Raw genomic sequence first — 15,652 nt, forward strand, 5'->3', positions numbered from 1 at the left:
GCGCTCCTCTTTTCCTCTCACCCTCCCTCTCACGTCAGCCAGCGCCACATGTAGACCAAACGGAGCTGCTGCTTAGCTCTGCTTTACCCCCCGGACGACTTTTTCCTCCTTTTTTCTCTCATCTCGTTATTCCTCCCACAAACTATCCGAGTCTGTTAGGATTTTCAATTTTAAATCAACAGGGTTCTTTCCCCCCTCCATTCACAACACCTCAGCAGGGAAAGAGAGCAGCGTGGCGTGTAGTTAGACAGCAGATGGCGGATGAGTGGAATGTCACAAGTCACCATGTCACAACAGAATTTACACTTGCGTTTGATTTGTCATAGCTCTTTGCAGCAAAGCTGACTGGAGACAGAGATGGAGAGGAGAAGAAGCTTTGTGTATGAGGAGTAGGATAGGGACTTTGGAAAAAAGCTACCACTTAAAAGTAAATAAATTAGAATTCAATAGAATTTTTTAGCATCAGATTTTTTTTTGTTTTGAACCTAAAACACCACAGAGACTTTATGTAGAGCAAAATGTTTTTGGTCTGTTACTTTTGAATAAATGCCCACTGTAAATTTCATACCAGCAAAAAAAAATCCAAAATGTTCTTTCATGACTAACTTCACTACTCTGACTGTATATTCTGGTATTTTAGCTTTTCCAGTTTTGCCATGTTAAAAAATATGTTTTTATTTGTTTTTCCACATGTAATTAAAAAAACTATGTATTTGGCCATTGAGATGCAATAATTGTGCAAAATCTGGAAAGTATGGTTTGCATTTTATTTATCCCCCTTGCTCCAATCAATACTTTGTAGAACCCGTTTATGTTTTGACATATGTCTCTACTACTGTTGTACATTTAGACTATCGGTGCCCAAGACCAGTACCTTCATCTTTTATATGCATCCCTGATTCAGCACATCTGAATCAAATGGGTAAATTCCCTCATTAGCAATCAATCAGCTCTGCAGAGGTCTGGTAATGACACATTTATGAGATTTAGATGTGTTGAGAAGTGAGCACGTTTGAGCAGCTCTCCAGGACTGGACTTGGACACCACGGTCTAGACATTAAATTTTTTTACCTATTATGTAGTTATGCTACAGATTCTCTGTAATATTTACGCTGAATTTTGACTGGACCATTCTAACATACAAATATGCTTTGATCTAAGCCATGCTAATGTTTCTCTGGCTTGTGTTCAAGATCATTGTCCAGCTGAGAGGTGAACCTCCAATCTGTTCACAGGTGTTTGCAGCCTCTAACAGATTTTCTTGCAGGATTTCCTGGTTGTTAGCTTCTTGCATCTTTAGCATCAACTCGAACCAGCTTCCTTTTCTTTGGTGAAGCAAAGCATCCCCAACCATGTGTTTGTGTGGGAATAGAGTTCATGGGGTGTTGTATAGTGTTATTTACAACATGTAATGTTTTGCTTGTTATAAGACACGTGATAAAGTTCCTTCTTCCACATGTTTGCAGTGTCCCTTACATAACTGGAAACAAGCTGCAAATTGGATCTTTTCTCTTGCCATCTTGTAAAATGCTCAGACTTGTGGAGCGTATAGCTTATGGCTGACCTGTCAGCTGTGGATCTCAGCACCTCCTTTAACAATAGCTTAGGTCTCTTGGGCTGCTTTTCCAATTAATGCTCCCCCCCCCCCAACCAGCCAGTCAGCTGACAAGTGCAGCCATATTTTATAACTTAATCCTGTTTCAAAAACCTCCACAAATGTATTGCTGACATGTCTATTGGTGCTTCGTGATGCTGTCTATTCACTAATGTTCTTCAACAAACCTCTGAGGCATTCAAAGAACAGATACATTTGTACAGAAATGTAATTACATAAAGGCAGTCTTTATTCGCTCTATTAGGTTGGCTGGATTTCAGTAAAAGGAGAATAAATATAAATGCATGCCACACTTTCCAGATTTAAAACTTTCCAAATTTTTGAAAACTTTGCATAATTTTCCAAACACTCATTATGGATTACTTTGTATATTGCAATGAAACAATATTGAATTTTATACTTGTAATATGGAAAATGTGAAAAGGTTCATAAAGACTAAACCTATTTCAAGGCCTTCAAACTTACACTGTTGGCAGCATAAAATGTGCATATTATTCTTCCTCAGGAAGAGTAGTCATTTTCTTCTGCATCTTTTATTGCAACAAACATTTAAAATTTTACAGTATTCCCATTTCTTCATCTGGAATTTACTGGATGTCTTTGTTCTTCCAAATCCTACCGCTGATTGTTTGGAAATTGATAATATTTTCAAACTAATATTTTTGTCAGAAATGCACATCTTTTATTTCTGTTTTGCACGAAAGTTCTATTATAATGTTAAAAATCATATTAATATCAGACGTTGTATTCTTGAACACTCTCAAGACATTCTGGTTCAGTCCTAAAGTTACTAAAATAATCCATTAAGTTTCTTACTGACACACTGAAGCGTAGCTTGAAATATGCAATATTTTCCATCCAGTGTTCCTCGTTTGCTTTGTGCTTGGAAGTATCTATTATTTATTGCAAGTGGGCATTTATGCATTAGTCTTGCAGGTCTGATACAGCATGAGAGACATATAAGTTTGAAGAACTGAATGCTGGAGATTTACAGTACATAGTTTGGCTATTTGTGTTCACTAAGTAGGGCAAGAGTAAATAGTTAACATTGTTATGTGAAATCGAGATATGCGACACCCAGCAGGTGTTCGGGAAGTAACAATGGATGATGACAGTGTAAAAGAAAAATCTAAGCTTGAGGTGATCTATGACTTATCATGGACTTAGCTTCCAGTCACTGCTGGAAACATTTAGGATATTATTCAGTAACTTAAAGCAGACAAATGTTTCCACATTGTAGTATATTTCTATCTCAGCAGGATACATTTTCACATTTTTTCCCGGGAAAACACGAGTTGGGAAGATCTCCAGTTTTTCCTCAATCTCCTCTATGTGTTTCCTCACCTCTCCGCCCTCTCTCCCCACTGCCCCAGTTCCGGAGGCCCGGCATGACCCAGTTTGGGCGGCAGGAGAACCTAAGGGAGCGAGGCAGGAATGTTTTGAAGGCTGAGACATTCCTCATTGTTCATTCACACTGCCTTATGTAACACAGACTGATCACGTGATGCTGCTCTGCAGCAGTCGTGGGAAGCCGATGCATTATCTCCGCCTTAGTGGCTTCCTCGCTCTAATCTGATTATGCAAGCCCCAGCTTACACAACAGCACGCGGACTGACCGACAAAAATGAACAGAAAAAGAGATAAACTGATTAAAAAAAAGGAGAAAAACAGAGACAACAAAGACCTGCAAAGAGAAGGTCTGAAGGGCTCCGGTTAAATCCAAGAGGGGGAAATGTTTAACGTAGTTTCACAGCCTGATTTTTGTGATTATCGACAGACTGGGAAAATTATTAACAGATGACCCGGTTTTTTGTCAACATAAAGTAGAGGAGTGGAGGGTGGGAATGTATATATGCACGACTGCAATGGCATACTGACACACATGTAGTGCATTCTTTCCATTTTAGGCAAATAAAAAATTACAAAACTCTTCACTACTGACTGATGTTAAATACTCAGGCATTATTTAATAGTAAACACCATCCACAAAAAATGTAAACTCAAATGATGGAGTCTGGACTTGTGTGTCTGACCTGGATAGTTGTGTTTCCTCCTTCCAGCAATGCAATGGCCAAGAGAATGCTTTCTTGGAAGACTCTATCACTGGTAGTGTTCATGATTAGATCAATAACAAGATCAGAAGCTCCTTCTTTGTCCAGATGACACTGAACCTCTGACAGAGTCATCTCCCCCCGACTGAGGCCGCCTGGACCCCCTAAAGCTGCAAGACCAAGACAAAGCAACACGTAAATCCTAGGCTGTCATTGGATGCTCCTTTTAATAATATAATTGTTATAATTTAATGAATTATAACATATATATATATATATAAAGTTATCTTTTATTACAGCAACATAATCATACACGGAACATTTTATATCAGAACCCTTTCCTCTAGATTTCCTAAGAAAGTGGTTAAAATACCACAAGCATTTGGAAAAAAAAAAACAACAACAACAACATTGGGTGGACTTGACCAGAAAACTGAAATTGGTTAATTATTAAGTCTTTTAAAAGGATAATGATTCAGAACATGTGTTCAAATAAACAAAATGGTTTTGCCTCCAAGAACGAGAACACATAAAAATATTGCATTAATTCATCACAAAGAATCAAATGTAGTAAATCCAAGTTAGTCTATTAAGTTTATTAAGTTGTCAAGTTAACTAATGTAAATTAAGTTTATCAAACTTCATTCACTTGTGACAGATTAATATTTTTTTAAGTTTGGGCTCCATTCACTTTTTTCAGTGTATACTCCAACACTGTTGGATGAAAGAACTAAGCACTGTCATATTGTGAGAGATTATGCATAAAGAAAATTAACTTATTTCTAATATCGACCTGTGTGTTTGAACATAACTGCGCTTGCACAGTAAATGGACATGAAATCTTTCAGTATACCTAGAGGAACAATTATACCATTGTCTTGAATCTAATTCATGAATGTAGATTTTTAAGAAAAAAAAAAAGGTATTTTATTTTAAATAAATAAAAATGTACAATTTAGGATCTCGCCCCAAACAGCTCCAATTTACAGCTGTGTAAGTCACTGCACATTTCTCCCCCCGCGTGGGGCCCCAACTTCAGGCTGCATATTGAATTCCTTTCCTGGCTCTTGTTTCTGCAACAGGTGCACAGACTGTTTCCACAAGAAGCACCAGCCTGTCTCTTAGCAACAAAAAGAAGTTAATCATGGATGGGAGAGGGCATGCTTTCTGTGGTCTGTTTGGTGTGCATGGGCAAGATGGGAAACTAGGATCCAGTATGATTGTGTTTCTAAACTCAGTCAAATGCTGCTCATTATAACTGCTTCATTAGAGCAAGTTAGACAATGTGAATTAATTATATGCCAGTCACAAATCATTCATTAATTTAATTCTAAATTCATGAAAATCACAGGCTCAGAGCAACTGTAGGTTGATAAAAACCTTATATAATTACAAATATTAAAAATCAACCAATGACTCAAACAGCCATTGTGCATTGCTTCAGTATTTTGACTCCAGATAGTAACACATTGACCTCTTTATCATGTATTGATAAGAATGTTGTGCTCTGTGTGCTCAAAGGGCAGCTCGTAGCACAACCACAGGTCTGATAACCACCTCAGGGCCAGACAGATACAGCCACATTCTTGTGTTTCATCTCTTGTAAGAAAAAAAAAAAAGCAAATGGTTCACAGAGGCTCTGCCATCTGATATCATCATTTTGGGCAGCAAGATGCCCTTTATTTTTTTCCAAAGGCGTATTGCTTCACATCAGTGTTGGGTCAGTTAGAAATGTTGCTACCAGTGTTCTCACGACCTTTTTGTTGCAAGCCGGGGGAAAAAAAAGGCACAGCAAAAAGATTTTACAATAAATGTTTACGTTCAAGGCTGAAAATGATCAAAACAGTCACCTGATTGACTCCTTCCCGGTCCTACCGGACTGAGGGGGCCATTGCCAAATGACGTCAGGCTGTCCCTCCGCCCACTGCTCCGATGAAAGTTTCCATAGTAACGGCTCACCAGAATCTGTCTGAGCGCCTCGCCCTAAAAGTGGGAAAGAAAGGGCAGGATGTAATGGTGTGACGTCAGCGACTGGGGAGAGAAGGGAGATTATATAACACGAGTAAGATATTCTGAAAAAAAAAATCTTGGAGAAAATCTCAGACTGCCAACACGTTGGTAGCTTCCGAGACAGACAGGTCAAGGTTGTCCTTGGTGTTTGCACACAAGTGCCCCTGGACATACTTTTGGGTTTTACCAATATAACAACACAAGAATCAACAAGTCCAACTCTTTTTAATTCAAGCACCAAGGAGCCTTTTCACCTTCCAACAATCATAACCAAACCCTGTAACAGAGTTTCCTCCAAGAGTGATTGTAAATACTTAAAACTGCCCCCCCCCAAAAATCTGTCATAATTCAACATGAAGTTTACGTAATGTGTCTCCCATGCAACTGTTGTTTGTTACTGCAACAGTGACCCCATGCAATGACAATGGGAGGTCCTGGTTTTCACTCAGGCAGACCCGAGGGCAGCCCTCCTACACCGTGACTCATCCGCTGTCGAGCAGTCGGCGGCACGACTCTGCCGTTGCCATAGCAACCGCAGCCCATCGTTACCTGAAAGACCTCCCATGGGATAAAGTGAAGGAAATGAAAGAGTCTGTGATTTGTGTGTTTGTGTGCGATTATGTGCATATTATTGTGAGCTGTGGGTGGTCCTTGAAAGACGGCAGCGAAATTATATAAACTCTGCTGCCGGCGTCATGCTCTGGGGGTCACGATTACTTTTGTAGGTGGTGTGAAGAACTCATCTTTTATTGGCAGTAGGCTATTCAGAAGCATGTACGTGCAAAATATTTATTTCCTGATAAGGTTTTAAATGATTTTCTACACTCTAAAGTCCTCAAGTGTGACTTTCCAACACGGACGTAAAGTTAATCTCAAAAGTGTACACACCCCTACAAAAAGGCCAGAATTATATGATGTAAATGGAGAGATTATGATGTACCATTTATAGACTATTCCCATCTTTAATTCAAAATTTGTCTTGTGTGACTTCACTGATTAAGAGGCATTTTGTTAAGAATATAAAACAAATATAAAAAGCTACAGTAACCTGGTTACATAATTGTGCAGGCTGTTTAACTAATAACATATTGAAGACCCCAGTCTTGAGATCACACCTGTTGTTAATTTCAGTGAAAATTAACAAACAAGACATAAAGTAGCACTTTGTCAGTAGAATTTTCCTAACATTTGCATTCTTTAGCTAAAGGCATAAGTGTATTTCAGAAAACATTTCCTTCATAAACCAGCAACAATAGGCGTTTCTTAGCTTCCTCTTGTATCTTATCACTCACAAGTAGAGATGCTGTGCAGCTGTGAGTCTTCAAAAATAAAGCCAGTTGTGTGGGATGACAGGAGCTTTGGTGACTCATCATTGACGCAGTCCATGTTGGACGACTCTCCATACCACAAACAATATTTATGGACGATTCAAGGTAGTGATTGATTTGAAATGCTTCAAAATTCAACTATGCACCTCCTTCTCTTTGGTAATTATTTCTGAGTCTTGTTTTTGCTTCCAAATTGTACGCCAGCTGGCAGCACAATCCATACGACATCCTTACATCACTGCCTTCCAGCAGGGGGCTGAAGTCAGCCCCCCTCTGTTACAGCCCTGACATCACAAGCAAGGGTAGTTACAGACTCGCATAAAATGTCTTGTATTGGCTTCACTGGTTGAGGGAGTGATGCAATGTTTTACCGTTTGTGTATGGATGTAAAAGTGTAAACAATTCTCAAAACAATGTGTGACAAACTCTGCATATTGACATTAAGTAAAAAGTGCTTTTTACAGAGTATTAGTTTAGATGTTTTCAAAATCATGGACATCATAACACCCTTTTAATCCTTTTTATTATTAACCTAACATATTTGGGGGGTTTTTTCATTAATGGTGAACTAAGTTTGTAAATAATTTGTCACTCACTTGTTTTTTTACATCACAGAAACCTGGCCATAAACACAGATGTGTAAACTTTTGAGATCCAAAACCTCAAATTGATGAACCAAACGCACAATGACTCAAGGATTATCACCAACTGAACAAGAGGATGTTGGTACTTCGGTACAGTGTCATTTCTGAAAATTTTAAAGGCCAAACAACTGTGTCATAAAACTGGAGTGAAAGAGGCACCAACTTGTCAATGTGCTTCACTTTCAAAAGTGGGAACAAAACAATTTTAAATGATGAAGACAATTTTAGTCAGTAAATAATCTTGACATCAAAATCATGAAATTTTATTTGCAATGTCCCTGTCTAAGAGTGTAGTAAACTGATAATATAGATTTCACAGCTAATTTACTGTTTCACATGAATGTAATTAAAGTGATACTACTAAGATAAATGTAATACTTTTAAACTTTCATGTGTTTACCAAGAAGGGCAAATATGAGTCTCTATTCGTCTCTATTAAAGATGTTAGTTAAGCTGCCATGCTGGTGTAAGTACCTACCCTTCTCTGGTCTGCCAACAGTTTCGGAGACACGTTCTGATCCAGCTTCTGTATGCATTGAGTGGTTCAAGCATTGTAACACAAATACAGAGTTAATATTCATGCAGCACAGACACAACATTTCTCAGATTAATTACTACACAGTGCATCTACCAGCTGTCACAAGTGGCCATGCAAAGATCTGTACGCACTGCCATGCTTTTACAGCTAGGCCAGAAACCAGGGAACAGCAAACATTCACAACTATGAAAGGTGAGGTATTTATTGGATGCCATATGCCCAATTAAATTATTTAATAAGGAAATAGTTAACCATATGTGTAGCTTGTTGAAATTAAGCCTCAGCTTTGACCTAACATGGCAGTACGCACAGAATTAAATATATAAATGTAGGATCACAGGTTAACATGCTGAAAACAAAATATGAAGATGAAATGTGGAATATGTGAAGATGAAAATAGGATAGGGTGAACTGTCAATGGGAAAAAGTTAGTCCCAACTCCAAAACAAATACTAACAGAGACAGTTGACACAGAATCATGCACACTTGGACAAACTCCTCATTTCCACCATTTGACCTCACATGCATGCTTGTAGATTCTTCGAAGAGAACAATAATGAAAGCATTCAAAGAACATACAGACTCCACACAGAAGGTTAACCAGGAAAAACAAGTCCTTAGATCTTGGCTTTCATAAATTTTTGTGCTGTCCTGTAAAGTATGTTCCCTAAAGGGAAAAGCAGTTTACCGCCATTTTGTCTTCCTCTCTGGTTTCACATTCAAGGAACCTGCGTTCTTCTTCTTAAAAAATTAACTCTTGTCATTAGCAAACATTTATCTGCCTGTCAGATTTTTGGATATATCTATTTTCTTTATTACACACCCAATATCCCACTTATCAGCTAAGTATAATAATTCATTTTAAACTCATGAAAGAAATAGTATGGATGTTTAGTTGGTAATTTTCATCACAAAGCTCCTAAGTTATAGTACCAATCAATGGAAAACAAGAATATGTCATTATCATTAAAAGATAATTCAATGACAAAATTTACTATTGTACAAATGCATTTTTTGGAGAGTATTTTGTTTTTAACTTAATTAATTTTGTCTTATATTAGCTAATTTAGCTTTTCTTATATTAATTAGTTACCTTAGTCTATATTTGCCACATTCGCTTATTTTTTACACTTTATCTTATCTTTTAAAATGCAACTTTTTTAGATTTATATGATTAATCCTCCCATTTAGGAGCATCTCATCTATTTTTTAAGTATCTTATTTTGCTTGAGGTAATCTATCTTAATTTACATTAGTTTACGTTTTGCTTATTTTTGCTCATTAAGCTCACAAAATTTGATCTAATTGATATTATCTAATTTATATAATGACAGCATTAAGACTAAATGCTTAATTAAGGCTTAGTGAAAAATTCACATCTTAAAAGTTTAAAAACTATAACTTCATAATTTAATTGTTCATCACAAATAAAACAACATTATTGTTTTCAACTTTGAGTTTGCTTGTACCGACATACTGAAGCTACACAATTTAGCTAATCCAAGAGACCTACTATATTTAAGGCTATAGAATTTATAATTAATGACAACAAAACAGATTATCAAAGCATCCAGCAGCTCAATTATTTTTTGAAGACATTCAGAGTAATCATTTTAATTTACAGATTATGTCCTGGGTGAAACTGCTACTTTGTCAAAGTTAGCATTGTTTTCTTGTCTTTTCTGTCTTCAGTGTTTTTACCACTCATTACAAAGGCAGGAAAGGAAATCAGTCATTTTACCAAAATGCCAAATTCATTTTTTACAATTCAAGAACAAAGCATTGACTGAGCAGAAACTGAAATCACACAGCAACTGTTAGTTAAGGTCATACATGAGTAATCAGAAAGTTGAGAAGTTTTGGTATGAGCCACGTTCCAGGGAGCGTGCACAAACATCACATTTCAGAAGCATCAAATTTAGAGAATTTAGAGTTTTCCCATTTTCATTTTCCTCACTGGCTCACCTGAAGACCGGTAACTTAGATTAAATATCATTTTAGCATATCCATATACGTGTAAATTTATTGTACACCCACATGAAACTTGTAAAAGATGCTGCTTCTCATGCATTGTTATGTAAAAGGCCGCATTAGGGGAGGCTACAAAGTTGAGGGCAGAGGCAATGGGTGATGGGGTTAGAGTTACATAATCACGTCAAAAGAAACCAGGCCACAAAACCAATGACACAGAGCTGCTTACAGGGACCATCTGTCACCAAAACACAGGATTATCACTGATGAAATGCAAAAAAAGGGAGCAGAAGAGTCACAGAAGCCCAGTGTCCATGCTCTGACTAGATGGTGTCAGGGCCGCAATGTTTTGTAGGTTTTAGTGTTTATACCAAAGAGTCTTTGCACTGATAATTTCACTACACTCAGAACAGAAATGCAACCAAAAAGAAAGTGCAAGTATAAAAAACACAACTGCAGTCAATATGTTAAGATGTGATAAGAGAGTCAAACTCAGCTGCTAAGTTGATCCAAAATCTCAAGTAATTCTAGCTACTCTTTCATTGGACATGTCCTAGCTTGACATTTGGTTACATTAATAAATATTATCCTCTAAAATGTCTCAGAATCTTAAAGCATAGTGTCAGGACCGGTAATTTCGTTCTGTATACACCCTGTGCATGCAAAATGACAATAAAGTCAGTCTAAGTCTAAGTCTAAGTCTAAGGACTGCCTTCACAATCCTTTCAACATTGCAGTTTGCATGTAGTACAGTGGTGAACTGCAAAAGCCGCCGTAAACATAAAACCACAAAGTTAGAAACTCTTCGAATTAATTAGTTTATAAACATTTGAAATGATAATCTGAACAGCTATAATGCGGTATCTACTCTAGTCATGTATGTTTCTACGCTACAAGTGTTGTTAAAACATTTGGCTGAACTGTTTTTGGCTATGTGAGAAGCCCAGAGAAAAAGAAGATATATAGATATACATATGTTTTTATTCACAATAATTAGGCTTTTGGTTTTAAATAAAGTATTGTTTTGTGGTACTACAATTATTCAAGTAAGATCCTCAAAAATGGAACTTGCCATTACGCTGGTGAATTAGATGAAATTACAACCAGAAGAAAACTCAGACAGCACAGTAATTGAACACTAGACAAAAGACAGACAATTGTGCTTGCAAAAACATTTGTTCACAAAGCCAACTAACATTTATTCACTTCCACTAAAGTTCAAAATAATAAAACTTAAACCTCAAAAACATCCTGTTTTTTAGAGTTTATGTAACCATAACTGTTTTCAGAGTTGGTGCAATGTGATGTGATGCTTTTTAAAAATAGGTAGTAGTTACAAGGTGGATTTTGTTGGCTTGTCTGTGTGGGTGGGGGAGCTAACGCAGACAGAGACAGAGCAAGAAAATGACAGTGAAGCAGGTGTAGAAGACATTGAGGGAAAACACAGATCATGCTCACATTAGGGCTTTTGAAGATATAAAATGCAAATGACGGCAATTTAGTGCATTTGAATTATACACTATTATATTAATTTTGCTGACCATCAGTGTTTCATACAGTCTGACAATAAAATCAAACAAAGATTTCTGTATTTTAGGTCAGTTAGGATTTCCAAAAATATTTTACTTGTTAAATGGAAGAATAACTACGGCAATATCTTTTAATTTTTTTTAATTTGTAAATGTTCACAAATTGCAGTAATACCTGTAAAAGTTGCCTTTAAACTGAATGACTTGGGTAAAACATTTTGGGTTTTCTTCCATAAGCTTCCAACAATAGTTTGCTAGAATATTGGCGAATTCCAACTGGAGTAACTGAGTCAGGGCTCCTACAGGACTGACATCAGGGTTTTTGTAATGGACACCCCCAAACACACTTTTGTAAAAAATTTGGTTGTATGGTTATGGTCATTGTCCATTTGGAAGACCCATCTGTGACCACTCTTTAACTTCCTGACTGATTTCTTTAGATGTTGCTTCAATATCTTCTTGCTATTTTATGCAGTGCACCACTCCCTCCAGTAGCAAAGCACCCACAAAACATGATGCTATCACACTTGTACTTTGCAGTTGGGATGGTGTTCTCAGACCTGCAAGCTTTCCCCTCTTTCCTACAAATGTAACAATGGTCTTTATGGCAAAATGCAACAATTTTAGTTTAATCTGACCGAAAGAAGAATAATTTTGTCCTTTAGTTCATCTGCGAGCTGAATCAGGCTTTTTATGTTGCTTTTTGAGAAATGGCTGAGTGGTCTTTTAGCCCATCATCATTATCATTATCATCTGGTGTTTGCTAGATCTTTCCCAAATTGTTTGAAGTTGCAGTAATCTTTTTATAAACCCCTGAATTTACAGAAAGTAACAAAAACTCCTGTTATTTTAGCATTTAGCAAATAAAAACATTTGGTAATCCTGTGAATTTCTAAGTATCTGGTTTCAATTATAGTTCACAACCTACTAGAGTTTTCTATCTATAAACTAACCCACAGTATTTGACAAAAGCTTATCTAAAAAAATACAGGCTTGTATTAAATTAATCAAATTAAGACTCTACACATGTCCCATGTGAACAATGGCTAAATGAGACGTTGTACTGATGAAGAAAGTCAAACTTACACACAAATAACTGAAGCCCACAGGTCAGCTTTCAGCTATTATTGCTCAAATAACACAAAGTTCGCACAAAAAAGTTTAAAAACTAATCAGTGAGCACCAGCTCTTTTTGAATCCATAAGTTTATTATTACGTCCTAAAGGAACAAGTTCAACATAACCAGAGCTTTAACACGAAGACACAGAGGCCCATAGTTCAGCAGCAAGATAAGGAGCTGATGCACCATAATTTCTTACCAATCTATGGACACTATCTCAGTGTGACCACATCAAACTATAGAGCAACATGTGGATCAGGGTCGATATAAGCAGCTAATCAACCCCGGGCTTGACCACAAACACCACAGAGCAACCTCTCACAGCTCCCACATCCGCTGCAGGTAGTGAATTTTACTGAACTGGAATCTCCCCACGGCAAACCCCTGAGCAGTCTCACACCTCTCAGTTCCACTCTAGAGGAAACAAATGCGCGCACGTACACAAAAGCACGAAGAGGCCCTTCCACTTTGTTTCTTCTGAAAGTGCAAAAATAAACATATCTCTGCATCTCTGCAGCGTGAGACTGAGTCATCTTTAAAGCGGAGATCAATGACGCAAAGAACTGGGGTTTACCACTCTTTTGCTTGTTTCATGCACATAAAAACAACGGCTAAATTAAAAGACTGCGGTCTCTCATTTTCATTTCAGTTGACCTACTTTGTCAAACCAGAGTTGTAAAATTTTTTTTGTCCTGACCAGAGAGGCTGTGGCCCAGCTGCAAGCGTGCACGAGGGTAAATTTACTGGCTGGAAGAATATAAAAAAATACAAATAAAGCCAATACTGAACAACGCAATGCATGAAATGGATCAGAAATAGTTGCTGTTAACATAAAAGGCTTGCACAATTATTTTGGGAGCAACGAAGCCATGTGAGGAGGACATCTTGAGAGGAAGAATGAGTCCTCCATGTATCCTGAGTCCTTCTGGTTCTTGCGTAACTCAGAGAACAGCAAGTTTAACTGCTAATCGCTTCCCTGACATTTAACAAAGGTGTGGGACACAGAAAAACAAGGTCAAAAATACATGTACAGTATGAGGTAGAAAACAATGACTGGATCATTTGTCTCCATGCAGGGCCTAAATACAGTGCCTCCCAGAAGTATTTACACCCCTTCTTTTCCACATTGTTATGTTACAAAGACAGATGGGATGTTACAACTATAACGTTTAATCTGTTTTTTGGATTTTATATGATCAAACAACACAAAGTAATGTGTAATTGTGAAGTGCCAAAAATGACAGAAGTGTGGTATGCATTTGTAATCAACTCCATATTAGTCTGATACCCAAAAATAAAATACATTACAACCAACTGAACTCCACTTGAACTGCTCTGTGATGGTATTAGAGGTTTGTTAGAGAGCATTCAGGCAAGGATAAAGTTGTGGAAGCAGTTATGGTTTAACACAATATCCCAATGTTTGAACCTCTCAGCGGACACTGTTCAATCAGTCCCCCAAAGAGGGAAACGCAACCCTGCTGCTGTTTACTGAAGCCGACAGGCCTGGTAACTCAGTATTAATCAAACACGTAAAAGTACTCTGAAGCATCTGTAGAGATCGACAGTTCAGGTCGAACTTTGAGTCATGCACTCCTCAAATCTAACTTTTACAAAGAGGATCATGAAAAACAGTTGTTGAAAGGAAAGCCAAATGAAAAATCATGCCGTAGGGCATGATGCTGCCACTACCCTTAGAGTTTTCCACATGATCTCAGAGAAGCCAGTCAGAGTTGATAAAAAGGTGTATGACGAATTTGAGATGAACAACATATTTTGCAGTTCAAGACAAAAGAAAAGCATGCAAACACTCCACACACCTAAAAGATCAGCAGGGGAGACAAAAGCTAAGTATGCATTTTCATGTCACACCCACAGAAACATTCACAGCCAACTTAATTAGGTTTACACAAAGTAGGTGTTGTTGAAACGGCATGAAGAAGGGTGTGAATGGAAGCGGAGTAGTATTTCAGGTAGTTCGAAAACTGTGTCAGAGAGATGTATTGGGGGCAAAAGGGCAAAACAGAATAAGGGGGGGTTTAGCTTATTGAGAGGAGAAGTGTTATCTTACCCCACATTAAGTTTTTATCTAAGGACAATGAGTGCAACGCTTGACAGGAAAGACTCCTGCAAACACTTCTCTATCCCACCCCTAACTCTGCCTTTATACACACAGGTGTGCACACACTTGCATACATACAACAAGTGGGTAAACAGCTCCTCCACACTTTTATTGTCAATTACTGTTGAAGGTCGCACATCAGCGGCGGGGCTGAGTTCCAGGAAAAAAAAAAAGCCTGGTTCTTATGTAACCTCAGCCCAGAGTTGGCAGACACCCAGGAATCGTGCAGCTTGCAGGAAAGGGAAACTAGGACACAGCCTCAATGACTGCAACAGTCCCTCACATTCATTAGTTTCAGGCATACATATGTGCACATTCACAGTGCCCCCTGCTGGCCTCGTAAGTGGATGAAGAGGAAACGCCACACACACAGATGGGATGTTGGAAAACCGCCTTTTCAGAGGATAAAAATGGGATATGGTTTCTGTGGCTTTACTTTTTTTCCTGTTGTTTCTGCAGGAACAGGCATCAGGTTATGTGATGACATTCAAATGCAAATTGTAAAAAATGCAAAAGTATTCACAATCCTTGGATTTTTCCACATTTAAGTAGGATTTTATCATGTGTGCAAAATTGTGCATAGATAGAAAGCGGAAGAAAGCTGAAGAAAAAAGAAAACGTTTTCTATGAATAAAATCTCAGTGTGCAAAGGGCTTTTGTATTCGACCCAGGAGGGATAGTGTCAGAGAACAACGTGAATAAAAAGCTCCTTCTGTTCTGAAGA

The 15,652-nt window shown here is 37.7% G+C and overlaps 1 protein-coding gene across 11 annotated transcripts in view; it reads right to left on the reverse strand.

The window, feature by feature from the left end:
- The window catches only part of LOC114135479 (inositol 1,4,5-trisphosphate receptor type 1-like), an 84,296-nt gene that overhangs the window by 31,591 nt on the left and 37,053 nt on the right, over positions 1-15,652 (reverse strand). For 8 of the 11 annotated variants that reach the window (XM_028002789.1, XM_028002794.1, XM_028002792.1 and 5 more), the window contains 3 exons: positions 8,127-8,174; positions 5,517-5,649; positions 3,649-3,836 (listed from right to left, as the gene is read on the reverse strand). In XM_028002789.1, the coding sequence (XP_027858590.1) occupies positions 3,649-3,836; positions 5,517-5,649; positions 8,127-8,174 (369 nt within the window). The remainder of the gene's footprint in view (positions 1-3,648; positions 3,837-5,516; positions 5,650-8,126; positions 8,175-15,652) is intronic. The other 3 variants (XM_028002797.1, XM_028002796.1, XM_028002795.1) reach the window with 1 other exon arrangement.

The sequence above is a fragment of the Xiphophorus couchianus genome, chromosome 20, assembly GCF_001444195.1.
Source record: "Xiphophorus couchianus chromosome 20, X_couchianus-1.0, whole genome shotgun sequence".
NCBI lineage: Eukaryota > Metazoa > Chordata > Actinopteri > Cyprinodontiformes > Poeciliidae > Xiphophorus > Xiphophorus couchianus.